The following is a 21,807-nucleotide window of genomic DNA, read 5'->3' on the forward strand; positions in this document are numbered from 1 at the left end:
TTGAAAAACTATAATATTAAGACTTGGAATTAGCTGTAACTGAATTAAATACTCACTTCATTAAAAACTCTTAATGATTTTGCTGTTATTATTGATTTAACAAATTAATTATGGGATTAACATCATCTGACTTTTAATTTCAATAGATGTGTTATGGCTTGCCAATTTTGGTAGGGCTAAGTATAGTCAGATTTACATTCTCTTGAGTGATTCTTTTTCTTATAGGGTTGAAGGAAGATTAGATTTGTGATTGCTGATGGGATATCATTTCTGATTGCTGTAATAAATACTATAGACAGTGTTTGGCTCTGAGATGCAGTGGAAGGAGCTTTGGACTAGACATACCCGGCCTGGAATCTCTGCCCTGCCATTTGCTAGGTGTGTGACTTTGAGCAAGATACTTACCCTCTGAACCAACTTCTTTGCCTGTAAAATGGGGATCAGAATCCCTGTTTTCCAAGGATTTTGTGAGTTTTAATTCAGAGTTTGAATATGCACTGTAACCTGAGTAGTAGGTGATCACTGAGGAAATTATCAGTAGGAGGTGATCAATAAGGCTTAGCTATTACTTTACCAGCAACATTAATCTTATCCAAACCTTAAGAGTTCTTGTTGACTTAAAAAAAAGTAAAAAAAGGAGTTTACTGATTGAAGTATAGATAATTTATGTAGGTTGTAAAGATTTTTGTCTTGAAGAATTGGACAAGAAGTACTTAAGATATATCTTCATGCTAATGTTTTTTACAGGGTTTAGTTTATTACTTGATGTATTTTGTGCTCTACATGGACCAAGAGAAAAATGTGTTGAAATTCTGAGGAGTGGTCACTTGTTAGCTATTTCACCAGGTGGAGTTCGAGAAGCCCTAATTAGTGATGAAACCTACAACATCATTTGGGGTAATCGTAAAGGCTTCGCTCAGGTTGCAATTGATGCAAAAGTGGTGAGTTATATAAAACTAATTATTAAAGTAAAGCTAGGTTGAATTTAAAATCAATGCTTATGTAGTAGGCCAGAATATATAAGAATTTAGATACTTTAATTGCATTACTTAAAGATCAGTGTACATAACTCTTTGTAAGGTTAATGATAGAGAAATTTTCCTTGCGCTTGGGATGCCATCTTAAAAAAATTAATCTGAAAATTTGGAAAATATCCATCCAAGTTTTATTTTACATTTCAAAATCTAGCTGCTTTTAATTATATCTGTAAAATTTTTTGTATTCCTTCAATTACATCTTTTTCAAAAGTATTTTCAGTTTTAAGCCTTTGGTATGACTGAGTTGGCATATTTCAGTGATGGTTGTTGGTTGGTTTCATTGCAGTTCTTTTATGTGACCAATCTGTATAATAATGGGACTTGAATGCATAACTCCTGTTATTTTTTTTCAGCAAATGTGATCAGCTATCTGATAGTATGAATAAAGATAAGAAATAGTTATTAGTGTAATTTAGATCTTTTAAAAAGATTTTATAAAAAAATTAGTCAATAAGATTAAGTGTTCCTCAGGGATCCACGGTGACTGTTCTACTTGGTAGACTGGAGAATACGAATGCTATTTTGTCCTTTTCTTTGCATTGGAAAGTAATTCTCAACTTTTTGGTCTCCATATTATAATTTATCCTATGAAGCATTTATTTATTACTTATGGAATATTTCTTCTTTGTTTTCTGTTTTCATTTTAGATTGTCTGTTGGAAAAAGAAATGGTAGTACCTTTGACAGGATGGTGTTCTTTTTCCAGGCCAATTAGTTAGAGACTGTTGCCAATACTTTCATGTTTCAGTTTTTTGTGTACCCTTTACTGCTATATAGAGACCGTTATGTATCTTTAGCTTACCTGTTCATCTTACAAATATAGGATTAAAAAGGAAGAGTTTATGGATGACTCATTCTAACCCAAGACCAGTATTTGGGAAAAAATTGGAAATTTTCTTTTGGGAAAAAAAAAAATGGAATTTTCCTTTTTTTTTTTTTTACAACTGCAGAGTTAAAATAAAATGTGTTGAACTTTTTTCTCTTCTGTACACAAGTACATGTAACTACTAAAAATAATTGCTGTAGTGCTTTAGTAACGTGATCCCAGAGTAAGAGTTAATGTACTTGTCCAAGTGTTAAATTATAGACAATGTAAAAATTTAAACATTATTGTCCTACAGTAAATTATAAGCTCCCTAAGGACAAGATCATCTTTTTATATTTTGAGTCCTTAGTACAATGACTAGCACTTAGTAGGCTATTTGAATTAAATTGAATTGATTTTTTTAACACAATATTAAACACTACTAGAAAAGGACATTTGGAATTTAACTTACATTAATAGTATTAGTGATACAGACAATTAACTCATAGTACATTTTATTTCTTAGAGTCTTAAGCACTGGTTATAAAAATTTTAGAATATATGAGAAAGTACCAAAGGATATATGCACTATTGTACAAAAATTAAGGGTAATGAAAGTAATTGTCTGTTAAAACTGTGATAAAAGCTAAAACCCTAATCAAAGATAGTTTAATTTTCAGGTTTATATTTGAAAGGATTATTTCTCCTTAAGTTTTAAGGTGAAAATCACAGAAGTAGGTTTGGAATTACATAAATTGATCGTGAGATTCTAATTTCTCATCCTTAACTTCACAGATTTAAGGAACATTGCTTGGAAGAAGGCTGGAAAGAAAGAAATTATAGAGAGAAAGGAACTATTCTTTTCAATCTTTGATAGAGTTTCTAGATAATTAAGATAATCTAGATAATTTAAAGTTTTTGTATGAGACTTGAGAACATTTTATAAACAACTTTTGTAAGTTTAAAGTCAGAAATCTTTACCATTGTTGATTTACAGGCAGCATTGTACATTTGATAACTATTGTACCACCCCAACCTTTTGTAGTGCTTTTAAAAGGCTTTATGTCGGTCCTCCTGTGCATTAAGTAGGTGACATATATAATTATTCCGATGTTACAGATGAGGAAACTCAGGCACAGAGAGATGAAGGGATGGAGGGATCGGGTCATACAGCAAGGCAGAAGCAGAGCAGAGCACACAGTTCAGGACCGCAGGCAACCGCGGCTGTTGCCATCCCTGACTGCATTTCACAGTGAGTCTGCTGACCTGAGGTTAGAGGCACCTTCCAGATCCATGAGGGAGCATTTTTAACCATATAGAGATAGTCGTAAATGGTACAAGTGTCCGATCTGGAAAACCCCTTCATGGTCCTCACAAAATTATCATAAACTATCATAAACACAAAATTATCATAAAGTAAAAATTTAAGACTGTTGGAGGAATAACTACATTTAAATTGTAACATGGTAACAAATTAAAGTGAAAAAATCTAGATTTTTCAATGCAAGTTCACACAATATTGGTAAAAAAAATGTTTAAGGTTTTCTGAAAGTTACAGGCTTTTTAATATAATTTAAGTCACTCTTACTTTATGAAATTCCTGAGAATTTTTAGGTAACTTCATATCTAAATAAGTTGGAAAAATATTAGCCCATTTACTCAGTTTGGAAAAACAAGTGTTGTAAAATAAAATAACATTTGTCTTAATAAAATTGTTTATATGTATTATATCAATCTAAAAAATAACTTTGAGATAGTATAATTCTTATTATTCCCACTTTATATATGAAGAACCTGAAGAATAAACGTGGTAAATAACTTGTCCAGTGGTGCTCACTTATTTTTAGGGGCAGAGTTTAGACTCTGAGACCATTTTAAACTAATGCCCCAAGAATAGTTTTAACAAAATACACATTCTCTTTCTCTTTCATACATGTATACTCACATATATAAGGAGACACATGTATGCATGTAAACAATTTAATTCCAGGTTACTTATGCCAATACCTTGTATGCATGCATTAGGTATATAAGAAAAGGAACGAATAATTGTACTACAGTATCAAGTTGTTATAAAGTAATGTTTATAACTTTAAGGCTGTTAGCTTGAATGCAAATATAGAAACTATATGGCCAGACTAGAGCCTGGAATACTGAGTCTGATAGGGTAAGCATTTTCCTTCTTAATAGGTTCTAGATATATGGAGCTTCTGGAGAGTAAGCTATTTAAAGGGTGGTATGTACCCTGAAGAGTTTTCATAAAGTGCATGCTTCAGTATGATCTAGGGATTCATGCTAGTCAGTAGACACAAATCCAGCAGTATTGGTCAGAGAAGACAAAGGATGTATATATAAGCCATAAGATTTCTGTTTCTTCTTGGGCATTTTATATTCTCAACTCTAAAGACATTTTATAACTCTTTAAAAAAAGTTAGAATGTCAGCAGTCACTATTTCACAAAACTAGTGTTGGTTTCCTAGATCATAATCTGAATTTTGTACAAAAGAGTCAGTATACTTTGTTTTACGTTTTAGTTTTGTGAATTAACACCATGAGACTTTTAAATTCTTCCGTCAGAGTGCCTTTCTTTACCTGACTTCTTTTTTCCAAACTGTTTTAAGATTGCTGCCTATTTCCAACATTTTGTATTCAGAGAATACAAACTACTTCATTATGTGCGATGTCTCTCTGTCCTGTATCTTCATTCTTTCGTTAATTAATTCATCCATCACACTTTGTTTTAGCACACGTTCCAGGCACTATTTCAGGTGCTGGGGATATAGCTGTAAACAAAACAATGTGTCCTTCTGGTGAGGGAAGAAATACACTAAATAAATGACCAGTAGTTCTGTGTGAGTTAATAAGTTTAATGGAGAAAGCTATACCTGAGTCCCTTTCCTTTAGTCCACCATATTTAATGTTTTCCACAACTGAATAAGAATGGCTTTTTAAATGTCAGCTTATTTAAATATCTCAAACCCTGCTCACCAGGACAGGTAACTAACTCTGTATTAGGCAAATACTGATGGTAGAATGTAAGTAAAGTGATTCTCAGTTTTTTAAATTCTAAAATGCCATTTAATTCAGTGTATTTTGTGAGCATTTTAAAGTGTTCTTATTCAATTTTTTATCTACTTCAGTTTCACTATCCTTCTATCTCCTTATATGATCCTTTGCAACTTCATTGTTTTAGGACATTTGATTAAGGTCTCCATTTAAAAAATCGTACTTAATCACAGATGTTCATGTAATAATAAAAACCATGAACTTATGAGCAGAAATCCTTTAATATTAATGATAAAAAGAATTGTTTATATATATTAATTGTCCTTTATTTTTTGCAGTGAGTCTTATACTTTTCATTGATATTCAACATTTTTAGATTTAATAATCTCATGAAAAAATAGTGTTTTGGTGGTTGCATGACAGCATCTTTCCAAAACCTGTCATTTGAATTTTTATAAATTTCCCAAGAAGGAATATCTGCCTTGTAACTTTTTCTCCAGTGAGCATACTATTCAGTGGACCACTAAAATCAAATTAATTTACCACATTAATTTTATTTAATGAAATTAATGATTACTGTAATCTTTATTTTGAATTTCAAGAGTTTATGTGGAAAGGATAGGAAAGTTTGTAAGTGAAATATTATATATTGCCACTAGAGGGTAGTGTTTCCAATTTTTGTTTTTACAAATGATCTAGTTAAATTTAGTATAATAAATCACACTGGTATTTTTAAAATACCTTTATTTTAAAAATACCTCATTTTCATAATCTTGAACAAGCCCTCAAAAGTTTGCATTATTGACTCAATGGAGATATTGAATGGATCAATATATTTACTTTTTTAATTCAAATTCTCTCTTCAGCCCATTATTCCTATGTTTACACAAAATATTCGAGAAGGATTTAGATCACTTGGAGGAACAAGTAAGTTCTGATTCATACGGTTTTTCTAATTATAATGTAATATTTAGAATATAATCTTCGAAACTTGGGCTTTTGAACCGCATAAGAAATTCTTTTGAATTATTTAGATAATGGATATATTATTAGATGTTTTATTATTTACAGTCTAAATGATAACTGATTCTAAGTAGTGGCAGTTCTTAGATGTTATATTTTTGTTAAGAGTCTTATATACATACTGAAGCTTATTTGTTTTGTGGGCTTCTTAAAATTACAGAATTACCTAATTTCCTTGGTTGAGCATGCTGTTGAGGTTTTGAACAAATGTACCCATTACCCAGACTATCTTCCTAACTCACCGCTGAAGAAGTTGCAGCTTTAAAAATGGATGACAATATGATATTGAATTAAGATTAATGACCTAAGGGATATATCATCTGCTTTGGTTCATTTGTGTTACTTCTTGTTTTTTGCTTTTTATAATATTTTGAACCATGATACATTTATATTGTAAAGTTCTTTTTGTCTAACTTTAATTTGTGGGTGACAAAATAAGCTTTGAGTATAGTTACTGGAATGATAACAATTAGAAGTGCTTTTTCTTTGCAGTATCTCTGTTGTTTTTTTTTTTTTTATTTTGAAATTTTCGGTTTGTTTTTATACCCTGTGGTTGGTTATAAAAGTATATCCCCATAACTATATTATTCCTATCCACATACAGATCTCCTCTTAAAAAACTTTAAACTTTTATTGTTTCTTTTATGTGTAATGTTGGTATGTTGTTGATATTCTATTACGTTTTTTAACATCCCCCCCTCTTTTTTTCCCCAAATTTAAGCTGGAAAGGCGGATTGATGTGATGTTTAGCTCTTGCTGTAGAATTGTTCTTCTAATTTTCTCTCAGGTTATTTCTTCAGAATTTAAGTTGCATAACAGAATTATTCCCAATTTTGTTTCTTTAGTTATAAAGTAGTTTAAAAATTACTTGTGACTGCTTTTTGACTTTCTTTTTTACTTAATCCCGCAGTTTATTTTACATTATTGCCACTTTTGATTTTGCTAGGTTTCATACTTGGTCATTAGCATTAGTAATTCTTTGCTACTTTTTGCATTTTTCTTAATTTACAATAATTTTTTTTACCTATTTATTGTGCATTTTAGTTCCACGTTTATGTGAATTTAACTTATGCCTTTTCTTTTATATTCATAGAAGCCTATATTTGTGGGTCTCTAGACTTTTTAGCTTCTAGCTTTTGGTTGCAATCTTTACCCTCAGTTTTGTAATAATAGTAATTGGTTTGCCTTTTAAAATTCTCATATTTTTAAAAGTTCACTTTTTAAAAAATAAACCTTATTTTGGGAGGCATTTTTAGGTTCACAGAAAAATTGAGTGGAAGTACAGAGAGTACCCATAAAGCTTCTCACCACCTTCTGGTTTCTCCTATTATTAACATCTTACATTAATGTGCTACATTTGTTAGAATTGATGAAAAGCTCATCTTTAAAATATATACATATTGTATTAATTACTGGGAGGTGATACTGTTGGCTACCTTCTTCTAAGTCCCACATTATTAATTATTAATTTGAAAATTTACAGTTGCTCAGAATATTTAACCAATTAAAATAATTTTGCTTACTTTAAAACAGGGCTATTTAGGTGGCTTTATGAAAAATTCCGCTATCCATTTGCTCCAATGTATGGCGGTTTTCCAGTGAAATTACGTACCTATTTAGGTGATCCTATTCCCTATGATCCAAAGATAACAGCAGAAGAATTAGCTGAGAAGGTAAATTATTCTTTTTTTTCTTAATCTTTGAACAGATTTTTACTTTCAATTATTGTATTAAAAATGAATTCATTCATTCTACAGATATGTTTCGATCAGTGGTGCTTTTTTCCCCAAGGGACATTTGGCAGTGTCTCAGGATGTTAAGTTATTGTCATGATAGGCAGGTCCTGGGAGATGGTGGGGCCATGGGCTTGCAGTGAGTAGAGGACAGGGATGCTACTTCTTACCATGCACAGGACGGCTCCCCACTACAAAGAACCACTCATTTTAAAATGTCACAAGTGCTAAGAGGTTGGGGCTCTTGGTACTGGTAATGAAAAAGTTTCATAAGTGATGTCCAGAAGAAAGAATTGACCTCCTTGAAAGGAAAGTGTTGTTCTTGTTTGATAGAAATATCCTGGCAGGGGGCACCTGGGTGGCTCAGTTGGTTGGACGACTGCCTTCGGCTTGGGTCATGATCCTGGAGTCCCGGGATCAAGTCCCACATCGGGCTCCCAGCTCCATGGGGAGTCTGCTTCTCCCTCTGACCTTCTCCTCACTCATGTTCTCTCTCACTGTCTCTCTCTCAAATAAATAAAAAATCTTAAAAAAAAAAAAATAATGAAATATCCTGGCAGGAAAGTAGAGTAGTTTTTAAGAGTGTGGGTTATGAAGTCAGATTGTTCTTAGCTCTACCACGTGTGTGCTGTGTGACCTCAGGGAGTCCACAGCTTACTCTGTTAGTCTGCAGAACATGGAAGAGAATATTTGTTTATTTTTTTTTTTTTTAGAAAATAAAAAGAGAGAGCGAGCATGTGCAATAAACGGTGGGAGGGGCTGTGGGAGGGGTAGAGGGAGAGAGAAAATCCTAAGCAGGCTCCATGCCCAACATGGATGGAGCCTGACACAGGACTCAGTCTCATGACCCTGAATCATAACTACTCACAATTGTCTCTGAGGATTACATGAGATTATACATGTTCATTGTTTGGAAGAGGGAGGGGTATATAGTAAGTGCTCTGGGAATGCTGGGTGTTAACATTATTAACAAAAGTGAATACCATTACTCTAGGAACTTGCAGTCCAGCAGGGGAACGGAATAACTAAATCAGCGTTTATATGGTGATGCACTAACCACAGTGGTGTGCTTGCAGAAGATTTCTTACTCCGGGTGTTACTAACATGTTGTGGAGGCCTGTCCTGTATGCCATATGGGGCTTACCACCCTCTGTGGCCTCTCCTCACTAGATGCCAGTAGCACTGGTATCTCCTCACTAGATGCCAGTAGCACTCCCATCCTCACCCCATTATCATTGTGATAATGAAGAAATGCCTCTAGGTCTTTTCATGTAACACCCAGTGGGGCAAGATCCAGCCTGAGAACTGCTATCTTTGGGTATTATGGAAGCACAAAGGAAGGATACCCAAATTAGATCAGGGGTACCTCCTTGGGAGAGGTGATGGCTGAATTCAGTTTGGAAATACAAGGAATTAGCTGGACAGAGAGTAATGAGGTGGAGGAAACTAAATGTATAAATGGATGGCAATATGACAGCGTAAAATCTTTGGGGAATTGCGGGTAGTTTTGTATAGCCAGAAGGGAAAACATTATGGGAGATGAAGCTAGAAACACAGGACAGGTATGGACAATCATGGCCTACAGTTGATTTTGTTTCCTAAAAGCTGGGTCAGGGGCGGGGTGTCGTGGTCTTGAAAATAGGTGAACACTGTGATAAGACTGCATTTTCAAAGGTCACTGGAAGCAATATGGAGGCTAATTTGAGTGAGACAGTAGAAACTCAAAGGGGGAAAAAGACCACTTTGTGAAGGAAAAAATAGGAAAAGCTTTCTGGAATGAGGGCGTTTGTGGTGGGTCTTGAAAGAGGGATGTGATTTGGACATGTGGACTTGGGGTTGGAGGAAGAGTATGAATAAAGAAATAGTGATAGGAAAGTTGACCATATACCAGTAGTCTGAGGGGGTTAGAACAGCAAGGTTGGGAAAGACTGCCTGATAAATTCTCCAGGAATTTTGCAAAACACATTAACATGTTGAAAGTTTTAAGAATCCCGCAACAAAGAGGTCTCTTTAACTTTGTTTCAAAGCACATTTTCCTGTTCTCACCTGACCAAAACCCTCTCCTTGTTTTTCGTTGAATAGCATTTAATAACAACTGTGGAAAAATAAACTTGGGGAATCACTACCCTAGTGAGTAGGGTTTAGTTGAGATGAAACCGGAAAAGTAAGTAGGGGCTATATTTTTAGGCCCTTAACTCTCACACTAGGGAATTTGTCTAACAGTACATTTCAATTAGGATAGGCCTCTGTTTGGGATTGGCTCATACCAGTTTCATTCAGAGTTATTTGGCAGAAGCAAGCAGATGTATAATCTGTTCCTCTACAATGGTTTGTGAAGATGACTCTAGTAATTGTGATCACTTAGATACATATAAATATAAGTGCGCTTTTTAAGAGCAGAGGTTAGGCTATGAATTCTTGTGTCTCCAGTTCCCAGCAGAGCATTCGTATTTAATTAGATCACAATAAATGTTTGATGAATGAATGAATTGCATAATGATCTTTTTATGTACTTGAAAGGGAGAGCAAGGTGCAAATTTGAGAGATTTTACAGAGAGAAAATACCAGACTTGAAACCTAATTCTATAGCTACCTGCAGGATATGTATGTATAGATTTATATGCATAGTTTTTTTTTTTTAAGATTTTATTTATTTGAGAGGGAGCACATGTGGGAGAGAAGGAGAAGTGGATTTCCCACTGAACAGAGAGCCTGGCACAGGGCACAGGGCTCAGGGCTCAATCCATGCCACGACCCTGAGATCATGGCCTGAGCCGAAGGCAGATGCTTAACCAACTGAGCCACCCAGGCACCCCTTCATAAGTAAAAGTAAAATTAAAAAATACTGCTCTGGAGTTTGGGAGAGAGGTCAGAATTGATGAAGATTTAGAAGTTATCTGCATGAGGTAGTTACTGACGTCATGAATTTTACAAAGCAGCTAGAGAGAGAAAGAAGACAACTTAGGACAGATGGGAGGACAAGTAACATGTAAGGGGTGTGCCAAGGAAAACACCCAAAGCTGACAGAAAGGGAAGTGGCAGAGAGGTGGGGAACAAGTAAATTAGTGTGAGTAAAGTCAGCAGGTGAGGATGTTTAAAAAACAGAAGTGATCAGTAATATTCATTCCAGCAAAGACAAGGAAAAAAAGATCAAGGAAAGAAAGACCACTCAGCTTGTAGTTACAACTTCAGAAAGTATAAAATTAGATAAAAGCCATAAATGTCAAATTACTGAATCACCTGGAAAATGGGATGAATGTGTTGATTATAACTTTATACCAGCCTTTTGTATGTATACTGTGATTTTTTTTAAGTTTAAAAATTGTGGTTAAAAATATAAAATTTATTACATAACCATTTTTAAGTATATGTTTTATTCGTGCTAAATATATTTATTCATTGTTGTGAATCCAATCTTTAGAACCTTCTTTTCATCTTGCTACATTGAATCTCTGTGTCCATTGAACACCAACTAACCATTCCTTCTCTCTCTCTTTTTAATATATATCCATCAAATATCAATATATCAAATATATATATGATATACATATATCAGAAATCAAATATCAAATATATTTTTCATATATATCCACCAATTTACTCTGATTTCTTTATGGGCGACACAAGATTCTTTTTCTCCCCAAGCTTTATCGAGATATAATTGACATATAACACTAAAAGTTTAATGTGCAAGGTGAAGATTTGATATTGTAAATATCAAATTGTGTATTGTGAAATGATCATCACAATAAGATTAGACGACACTTCCACCATCCGTAATTACTATTTTGCATATGTGGTGGGAATATTTATGACCTTTTCTGTTAGCAACTTTCTAATATATAATATAGTATTATTAACTGTAAGTCAACCATGCTGCACATTAGAATTTACTCATCTGAGACCTGTAAGTTTGTATCCTTTATCAAAATCTCCCTATTCCCCCACACCCTGGCAGCCCCCATTCTACTCTGTGTTTCCACAAATTCTTTTTTTTTTTGGATTTCGCATGTGAGCAGAATCATACCAGCTTACCACTTTTTCCCTGCAGCCCCTGGAAACCCCCATTCTACTTTTCTAGTACTAGGAGTTTGACTGCTATAGAAAAGTGGAATCATAGTAATTCCACTATGATAGTGATTCTTAGCATGCCTTTCAGGTCCATTTGTATTATAGCATGTGGCAGGATTTCTTTCTTTTTTTTAAAGCTGGTAATATTCCATTGTATGTATATGCCACATTTTGTTTATCCATTCATTCATTGTTGGACATTTGAATTGCTTCCATTTTCTTGGCTGTGGTGAATAATGCTGTAGTGAAAATTGATGCACAAATATGTTTTCAAGATCGTGCTTTGAATTCTTCTGGATATATATCCAGACGTGTGATTGCTGGATCGTATGTGGAAAGAAAAAATTCCAGCTTTTCCTCCTCTAGGGAAAAGCCCAGTTCTTCCGTGCTATGTCTTTCTTTTACTTGTGAATCTTCTTTACTTTTACATGCCACGTGACTTCTGACACTTCTGATCACCAAATATATGGAGGTTTTTCCTCCCACCAAGCAATTCTCTGACACCAGCTGGATGTCCGATAATATAACTCAATTCAGACACAATCTACCTAGAGATAGTGTAGATCCCACAGGTTAAGAGCTCAGTCCCACAAGGCTATTCCCACCCCATTCTAGATGCTAATCGCATGTAGTAGGTCCTCAGGTAACTCACAACTTCTGCTGAGTTGGCTACAAATTGGAGGTTCCCATGACCCCTCCCCAGGTTCAATTAATTTGCTAGCGTGGCTCACAGCACTCACGGGTACACTTACTTTTATCAGTTTATTAAATGATACAATAGAGGATACAGATGAACAGTCAGATTAAGAGATAATGGAGGAATGAAGAATGAGAGGGCCCCAGGTGCAGAGCCCCCATGACCTTAGGGTGTACCACCCTCCTGGTGTGGGTGTATTCACCCACCTGGAAGCTCCCTGAACTCCCTGAAGTCTGTACTATTGGAATTTTATGGGGGATGATGGAATTGAGCTAAAGATTCCAAGCTTCTAATCATAGTTTGGTCTTTCTGGTGACCAGCCCTTACCCAGAAGCCATCCACGAGTCCAGTAGAGCAAAAGAAATTTTTATCACTGAGAAAATTATAAGGGTTTTAGGAGCACTGCGTGAGGAACTGGAGTCAGAAACCAAATATTAGAACAATAGAACAAAACATGTTTCTAGTGCCCTTTTCACTGATGAAATTATAAAAGTTTCAGGGCCTCTGTACCAGGATCCAGGGGCAGAGACCAATAAGTATTTTCTGTTATCTCACACTATGATAATTCTGTTTTTAATTTTTCAAGGAGCGTCTTCCATACAGTTTTCTGTAGTTGGCCATGCCATTTTATATCCGTACCAGCAGTGCATAAGGGTTCCAATTTCTCTGCATCTTTGCCAGCACTTGTTATTTTCTGTTTTGTTGATGATAGTCATCTTACTAATGGGTGTGAAGTAGTAGTATCTCATTGTAGTTTTGATTTGCATTTCTCTAATGATTACTGATGTTGAGCATCATTTCATCCGCTTGTTGGCCGTTTGTATATCTTCCTTGGAGAAATGTGTGTTCAAGGTGTTGGCTCACGTTTTTAATCATATTATTTGGAAAATATAATCATTACAATATAATCATAGTATTTGTATACAAATACAAATAATTACATTTGGGTTGAATTGAATTGTAGAAGGTCTTTATTGTGGATATTAATTCCTTATTAGGTAGGTGATCTACAAATTTTTTTTTTCTCCTGTAGGTTCCTTTTCACCCTGCTGCTTGTTTCTTTTGATGTATAGAACTTTTTGAGTTTGATGTATTCCTCTTTGTCTATTTTTGCTTTGTTGCCTGTGCTTTTGGTGTCGTAGTCAAGAAATTATTGCCAAATCCAGTGTCATGAAGCTTTTCGCCTACATTTTTTTCTAGGAGTGTTTATAGTTTTAGGTCTTAGGTTTAGCTCTTTAATCCGATTTGAGATAATTTTTTGTGTGTAATGTAAGATAAGGTTCAACTTCATTCTTTTTTAATGTGGATATCTCGTTTTCCCACCATCATTTGTTGAAGAGACTGCCTTTACCTCATTGTATGGTCTTGGCACCCTTGTCAAAGATCATTTGCTATACATGCAAATGTTTATTTCTGGGTTGTCTTTTCCATTGGTCTATATGTTTGTCTTTATGATAGTATCACTGTTTTGATTTCTGCAGCTTTGTTGTATGTTCTGATGTTGGGAGGTATGAGGCCTGCAGCTTTTTTCTTCTTTTGTTTATTTAGAGTCCTTTGAAATTGCAAATGAATTTTAGGCTTTTTTTTTTTTTTTTTTTCCTAGTTCTGAAAAAAATGCTGTAGGGATTTTATTTTATTTTATTTTATTTTTATTTACTTATTTATTTTAAAGATTTTATTTATTTATTTGGCAGACAGAGATCACAAGTAGGCAGAGAAGCAGGCAGAGAGAGAGAGAGAGAGAGAGGAGGAAGCAGGTTCCTTGCTGAGCAGAGAGCCTGATGTGGGGCTCGATCCCGGAACCTTGGGATCATGACCTGAGCCGAAGGCAGAGGCTTTAGCCAACTGAGCCACCCAGGCGCCCCTGCTGTAGGGATTTTAGTAGGGATTGTTTTGAATCTGTAGATCACCTTGGATAGAATGGACAGCTTAACAATATTAAATCTTTTAATCCATGAACACAGATGTCTATTTATTTGTGTCTTTAGTTTCTTTCAGCAGTGTTTTATCATTTTCAGTGTGAAAGTCTTTTTCCTCCTTGGTTACAGTTTTTCCTAAGTTATTTTATTTTTTTTGAATGCTATTGTAAATAGGATTGTTTCTTGGGTTTTGTTTTGTTTTCAAACTGTTCATTGTTAGTGTACCCAAACACAACTGAGTTTTGTGTGTAGATTTTATATTCAACAAAACTGAATTTGTTTATTAGTTCTAACTGTTCTTTTATGGAATCTTTAGGGTTTTCTATGTATAAAATCACGTCATCTGTGAACAGAGGGAATTTCACTTTTTCCTTCTATGTATAAGTCTGATTTAATCCTATAGGGTAGAGCTTATTGTTGCTATTTTATATATGAGAAAACTGGATGATTTTAGTCAGTTTTGCTAGGGTTTGCTGCCATAACAACCAAACAATCTCAGAGGCTTAGGACAGTAAAGCTTACTTGTTCATGTTATATTTCCCCTGAGGTCCATGTCTTCTTTCTCCTGGGTTCATGACTAATTCATGGGGGATGTTGCCATGGTAAAAAGAAAATGTCAGGAATGGAACCTTTTAAAGCTTCTATTTGGAAGTGGCTCACTTACTCCCATGGACATTTTACTGGTGAAAGCGGTCACACGGCCACACTGGATTTTATTGGGACAGGATCTGTAGTCTTCCCATAGGATGGCCCAGAAGAGAGGCGCTGGTAGGCAGAGGGAATGAATCACTGTAATCTACTATACCATACTCGGACTCAGCAAGACCGGACCCTTAGACAAGGATATGCAGGAGCACCTGGGTGTCTCAGTGGGTTAAAGCCTCTGCCTTTGGCTCAGGTCATGATCTCAGGGTCCTTGGATTGAGCCCCACATCGGGCTCTCTGCTCAGCAGGGAGCCTGCTTGCTCCTCTCTCTCTGTCTGCCTCTCTGCCTGCTTGTGATCTCTGTCAAATAAATAAAATCTTTAAAAAAAAAAAAGGATATGCAGCTGAAACAGCTATAATATTATATTAGATGGGACTATTCAAATCAGGCAGCGGATAGGTAAGAAGTTTCACAAAGGGAACAGTGAAGAAAGATCGTGTGCCTTGTCAATGAACTTCATTCTTAGAAAACTTACCTCCACGTATGCTGCTGGTCCATTAAATATACTCATAGTTTATTGCCTTCCTGCATCCTGAAAAAAACCTCTGTGAACGCTGGTTTTTAGGGTCAGGACATGCTCTCTGCATAGCATGATTCTTTTCTCATCCTGAGATGATGCCTTACTGATAGGGCTCCAGGAGCCTCAACACCAGGGACCTTACCCCATGATGTTGCTTCTGCTCACACACACTTTACTATTAATATAACACATTTCTTTGCTGCCCCTGAATAGTGCATTTGCCTGGAGGATATAACCAAATTCTGATTTGTTCTTTTAAATTTTTTCCTCACTATTAGGATTTAAGTGGGCCAGAGCTACTTAGGAATGCTTTTTACAAATACCATATTTTTTATGGGCAAAATAGAAGATAATAGATAGAGAAGGAAGGGGGAAATCCTGATGTGGAAATTTAAGGATCTGGGCTATAATCCTCGCACTACCACTAGGCAGCAGTGTCACTTTGGATAAATATGTTATTTCTAGGTCCCAGTTTGCTTATTTGTAGAGCAGAGAAATTGAACTAGATGATCTCAAACATTTCTTCCAGGTTTCTTAAATGAACCCTGTTCCCTTATTTTCCTTAGTTAAGGAAAATATATTACTGATAGTTAAATTCTAGTGCCTTGATTTTTCATATGAGGGTTTTTCACATGAGAGGAAAATTTACTCACATTCAGGTCACTGCTGGAATTAGATATTTTATATATTAAAATATATAAACATAGTACAATCTTACTTATTTAAACTAAGTAAGAAAGAAGGCTTTTCTGAATCCTTGAAATACCTCAGTTACCCTTTCCGGTTACTTTATGTACTTTATTATCAGTAGCTAAAGTAACAAGTAGTCTACCAAAGCATAGTAGACTTATATTCCCCCACATAGTGGGAGAATTTATTTAAGGACATAGTGCTGTATTCATATTTTTTACTGTAAATTGTCATTATTGAACTGAAGTATACTTGAAATAAAGAATACTTGGAATTTTCCTTTTGTGAATATATTGTCATGATTTTCCAATCTTCATTGTCAGTAATATAAGCATAACTGTAAGATAATGATCCCCGGATTATCACAAATTCAAAATTATTAGCATCCAAATTAATGTAGAAATGAAATCTCATTTAAAAAATGGGTGATAGATTGTTCAGGCATTTGATTGTGGAAACCATTTTGTAAGCACTGTCTAAATCTAAAGTAAAATACAGTGTGCCAGTGCTGAACAGGGCACTTGGGACATATCCTTAAAGTTCTCTCAGTCTTAATCTATCATTTCATCTCTGCATTTACTGTCTGTTTCTGTCTGTCTCTTTAACTTTCTCTACAGTCTCATCCACACACCCACACACATATATATAAATACAGGTCTGTTCATACATACATGCATATGTCATATTCCTGTATTGTTAAGGTGGGAAGGAAATGGAGAGAAGTGGATAGATGTTAGTGGTCTTTGGGAATTGAAATGAATGGATTTTGCCAATGGTCTTTGGGAAGTGAAATGAATGGATTTTGCCAATGGATTAACCATTGGTTTTTGTTTTTGTTTTTGTTTTTGTTTTTAGAAGAAGTCTTATAGTTCTCTGCCTTTCTGCAGTTTTTTTTTTTTAAGATTTTATTTATTTATTTGACAGAGATAGATCACAAGTCGGCAGAGAGGCAGGCAGAGAGAGGGAGGGAAGCAGGCTCCCAGCTGAGCAGAGAGCCCGATGCGGGGCTCGATCCCAGGACCCTGAGATCATGACCTGAGTCGAAGGCAGCGGCTTAACCCACTGAGCCACCCAGGTGCCCCGGAAAACCATTGTTGAGTGAGAAGCAGAAGTTGTTAAGGATGACTCCTAGGTTTTGGGTTACTAGGCTAGGTTTATGGTAGTGTCATTTGCTGAAATAAGGAAGGAACTAAGAAGAGGACACGGTATGAGTGAAAGAATGCTGGGTTAGTCTTAGGCATATTGAATTTGAGGTGCCTTTAAAACATTCAAGGGAAGTCATATTGCATATTCCTATATGAAGTCGAGCAGGCCAGAAATACAGATTTAGGAGTCATCAGTAAATGAAAGGTAATTAAAGTTGTCTGAACCTTTGAAGAATAAGTAAGTGCCTGATTTGGGGATTATAAATCTGCAAAGAAGATTGAAAAGGAGCAGCCTGAAAGCTAGGAGAAAATCTGCTTTTCCTCCAGTGTGAGAATTTCAGAAGCAAGATCAATGGTGATGGAGAGGTCAAGTAAGATTAAAAGAATGTTACTAGGTTTGGTGACAGAGGGATGTCACTGGTGATTTTGCAAGAGTTGTATTTTCTTAATGCATTGCCCTAATATTTCCTCACCCAGGACCCTTCCTTGACAACTCAATTCATATTAAATTAAGTCTATCTTTTCACTTGGTGTTTAATGCCTTTGATGATTTAATTGAATTCTAATTTTAGAGCCTTGTACATAAACTTCTAAACACCTACCTGAAACTCCAACCAAATTTGCTAACTCACCATTCCTTAGGCCGCTGTTTTCCTGTGGTCTTTTTCCTCCTGCTTTTGCCTTTGCTGTCAGTGAAAGCTTACTGGTCCTTGGAGACCCAGACCAAACAGTATCTCATTCATGTGTCCTTCCCTGCCCACTGAATGGGCTCTCAGGTCTGAACTTCCAGATGCTTTCTTTACACATCTCAGATTATAGATACATCTTACAAATGATCTTACATATTTTATTATTTTGTACTTGATCCATTTATTAAGTTAAGAGCTTGAGATTAGAGCCTCATTTCACTGATGTTATAGCTTCCAAAGCATCCGTTTTCTAAGTAAGTGAATAAAATTTAAAGAATATACTTCACATTGTGCCATGAACCTGAAGACATGGTTGTAATTTCATTTAATACTTAGAATAAGTGTATGAAGTAGTTCTCCTTTCAGAGATGCAAAAACTTGTGGTTTAGAGAGGCTTATTTTTAAAATACATCTTTAGGCTAGGGTTTATTATATTTTAAAAGAGGTGCAACTCAGACTCCTAACAATAGAGAAGTAATGGATCATTACTGGAGGGGAGGTGGGTGGGGGAATGGGTGAGATAGTTGATGGGGATTAAGGAAGGTACTTGTGATGAGCACCAGGTGATGTATGGAAGTGGTGAATCACTAAATTGTACACCTGAAGTTAATATTACACTGTATGTTAACTAACTGGAATTTAAATAAAAACTTAGAGAAAAGATGAAGGTCCAAGATTTATAAAAAGAAGGCTGTTGAAAGGCTAGCATCTGAAAGGAAGTGTGTATGTGTGAATATATGTGCATTATGTGCATGCACAAAAATTTTTTTAGATAGCCACAAACTGATCTAAAAGTAAAAGTTACTGAAATTTGTCATGAATTTAAGGGGAAACAAATAGTTTTAGGAGATTTCTTGTTATATCTTACTTGACCCATTGCTTAAATTTCTGTTCAACTGTTGACCTAATGAACTCAAAAGTGTAAAAGTCACTAAAAAGTGACTAAAAACTCAGTCATAGTTTTCCTCACTGTCTCCTCTTGCACTGCCTGCTGTAGTTGTTTGGGTGTGTAGTGATGAAAGAAAAATGCACACAAGTTTATTCTTGAATGGAAAGGAGTAAAACTTCCCCTAGAAAATTTCCTACTACTTTTTTCCTTCTGATTTTTCTCCTTCAGTTCCTTGTAGTGTTTACTGTATACAAAGCATTGCTGTGCTCATTGCTGGAGAAATACAAAGCTATGTCTTAAGGAACTTACAGTCTGGTGTAGAAAATAGCCACATAACGTTAACTGGGCTTCCAGCATAATACAATCAGTGCCGTCTGTGTGCTGAGAAAGAAGTCACTAATTTTGAGAGATGGGTGCTAAATTAAGGAGGACTTTTTTGAAAATAGTGTATTAGGCTCTTTACAACATAAATGATCTATTTTGGGAACTAAGAGAATAATGGCTTTTCTTTTGTTTTCTTAATAGACAAAGAATGCTCTTCAAGCTTTGATTGATAAGCACCAAAGAATACCAGGAAACATTATGAGCGCTTTGTTAGAACGTTTTCATAAAAAACAGAAGAACGACTAGAAAATGATTTAATACATTTATATTTATATGTTTGTGTCTGTGGTACTGTCCTCTAAATTTTGTAGGTTCTATAATTAGTATTTTTTTTAAATGTTAATAAGCATCCTAGACCGAACTCGTTTGTTTAAAATTGTATTGTTGATTTTGTTTTTGCAATCAATTGTGTCAAATTTAAATTCATTACATGCCTAATAATTCAGAAAATGATGTTTCTTTTTATAAATTCCTGATAATGTATGATAAACATATAGATTTTAAAAGTTAAGGTTATTAATAACAGCAATTTAGATTAAACAAACATTCCTAAGATAATGCATCTAATTTCTGTATCTGTTGCGCTGAACTGATTTTGCAAGATGGCATAATTCAGTACAGACACTGAAGTTAGAAGAAAAAATACTCTTTTATCTGCTCCTCATTCCTGTCATGACCTTGGGCGAATCATGTAATGTTTTTGTGCCTCAACAATTCACTTTTTAAAAACATGCTAATAATTTGTTGAGGAATATTGTTTTAAATTCTTTTTTAAAATTTTAAATTCTTTGTATTTGCTGTGACTGATAACTGTAGAACTGAAATTATAATTGAATTAAACAATACCAAGAATTTTTAGACATTTATGTATATATTTGGTCCACATGATGTTTAAATTATTTCTTTAGGTATGATGTCAAGTTGCCAAGCACAATGGGAAAGATACACTGTTTTTCAAATTGAATAAAAGGGAAATTAGGAAAAGTAGAATTTCTAATAATTATTATTATTTTTAGTATTTTATTTTTTAACGAGAATCTGTAGACGTACTATATAGGGTATGCTGTGCATTGTCAGCTATGTAACATGACATTTAATAGTATAAGGTTAAAAATCACTGTTGTGCTTTGCATTTTGTATGTTAGAAGTTGATTCTAGGCTGATAAAAGCAGAACTAAGAAAGCTCTGCCTTTGCTGAATACCATGGCTTATTCAGTTTGACTTTGCAACCAGTCAAATGGTTTATTGTTTCAATAAAAACATACTTGAATGATAAATTTATGTGAACACAAAACTTTCTGAAAAATTAATGGCTTTTGATTTGTTGTCTCCTTGAAATCTGAATTTTTAAAGTATTTAAATGGAAGAGTACCAGAAATCAAATGCAGTATCTTCCTCTTCCTTTTTTAGATATTAACTTACTTGGATTTTTGTATTGATTTTTGTATAACAAGTATATATGTATGATATCTGTAATGTATATAGAATTAAGCAACATAAAATAAAAGTAAAGCTGAATTGCAGTTCATTTTCTTGTGAAATTGCATATGTGACTTTTTTTACTTCAAACTAACTTTGTTTTACTCTTTATTCATTTTTCACCTGTAATTATATTCATCTATTTCAGCCACAAAGAGTAAACCTTACTTTCTAATGTAATTAATATATTTTAATTTCAATTTCAATGGAAAGAGTCAATAATTATTTGAAGCTTTTTTCGCCCTCTAGCAGTAAGCTGTGTTTGTTTGAAATCAATAAATATTTCCAGAATGAATGAATAAATGATTATAAAACAAATGAGAATAATGTTTGAGGCAACTATTGGTTTTTAAAAATGGAAGAAAGAATGATATTCATTGTTCATATAGCAGAAGCTATTATTTTTTACAGTATTTAAGTTTTACTGCTTTAATTAAAACCTTGCTTTGTTCTCTGATAGAGTAACTGGAAGCCATCCTGTCTCACTCAGTGCAAGATCTTTATCTTTGCTTTTCGAATTTAAGTGTCGTTTAGAAGAATGAGGGAATCTCCACACTGTTCTCCAAAGAGCGAAGATGTGGTCCATATACACTATGGAGTATTATGCCTCCATCAGAAAGGATGAATACCCAACTTTTGTAGCAACATGGACAGGACTGGAAGAGATGATGCTGAGTGAAATAAGTCAAGCAGAGAGAGTCAATTATCATATGGTTTCACTTATTTGTGGAGCATAACAGATAGCATGGAGGACATGGGGAGTTAGAGAGGAGAAGAGAGTTGGGGTAAATTGGAAGGAGAGGTGAATCATGAGAGACTATGGACTCTGAAAAACAATCTGAGGGGTTTGAAGTGGTGGGGGGTGGGAGGGTGGGGTACCAGGTGGTGGGTATAATAGAGGACACAGATTGCATGGAGCACTGGGTGTGGTGAAAAAATAATGATACTGTTATGCTGAAAATAAATAAATGAAAAAAAAAAAAGAAGAATGAGGGAATACGATCAAATAGAGAAA

At 34.7% G+C, this 21,807-nt stretch overlaps 1 protein-coding gene across 3 annotated transcripts in view; it reads left to right on the top strand.

The window, feature by feature from the left end:
- The window catches only part of TMEM68 (transmembrane protein 68), a 44,564-nt gene extending 23,723 nt beyond the window's left edge, over positions 1–20,841 (top strand). For 2 of the 3 annotated variants that reach the window (XM_082719213.1, XM_082719214.1), the window contains exons 5-8: positions 748–941; positions 5,714–5,774; positions 7,404–7,543; positions 19,455–20,841. In XM_082719213.1, coding sequence (XP_082575339.1) covers positions 748–941; positions 5,714–5,774; positions 7,404–7,543; positions 19,455–19,559 — 500 coding nt within the window. In that variant the 3' untranslated portion in view covers positions 19,560–20,841. Of the gene's footprint in view, positions 1–747; positions 942–2,960; positions 3,094–5,713; positions 5,775–7,403; positions 7,544–19,454 lie in introns of all 3 variants that reach the window. The other variant, XR_014308420.1, reaches the window with a different exon arrangement.
- The last annotated feature ends 966 nt before the right edge of the window (positions 20,842–21,807 follow it).

This window comes from Mustela nivalis, assembly GCF_964662115.1.
Source record: "Mustela nivalis genome assembly, chromosome: 2".
NCBI lineage: Eukaryota > Metazoa > Chordata > Mammalia > Carnivora > Mustelidae > Mustela > Mustela nivalis.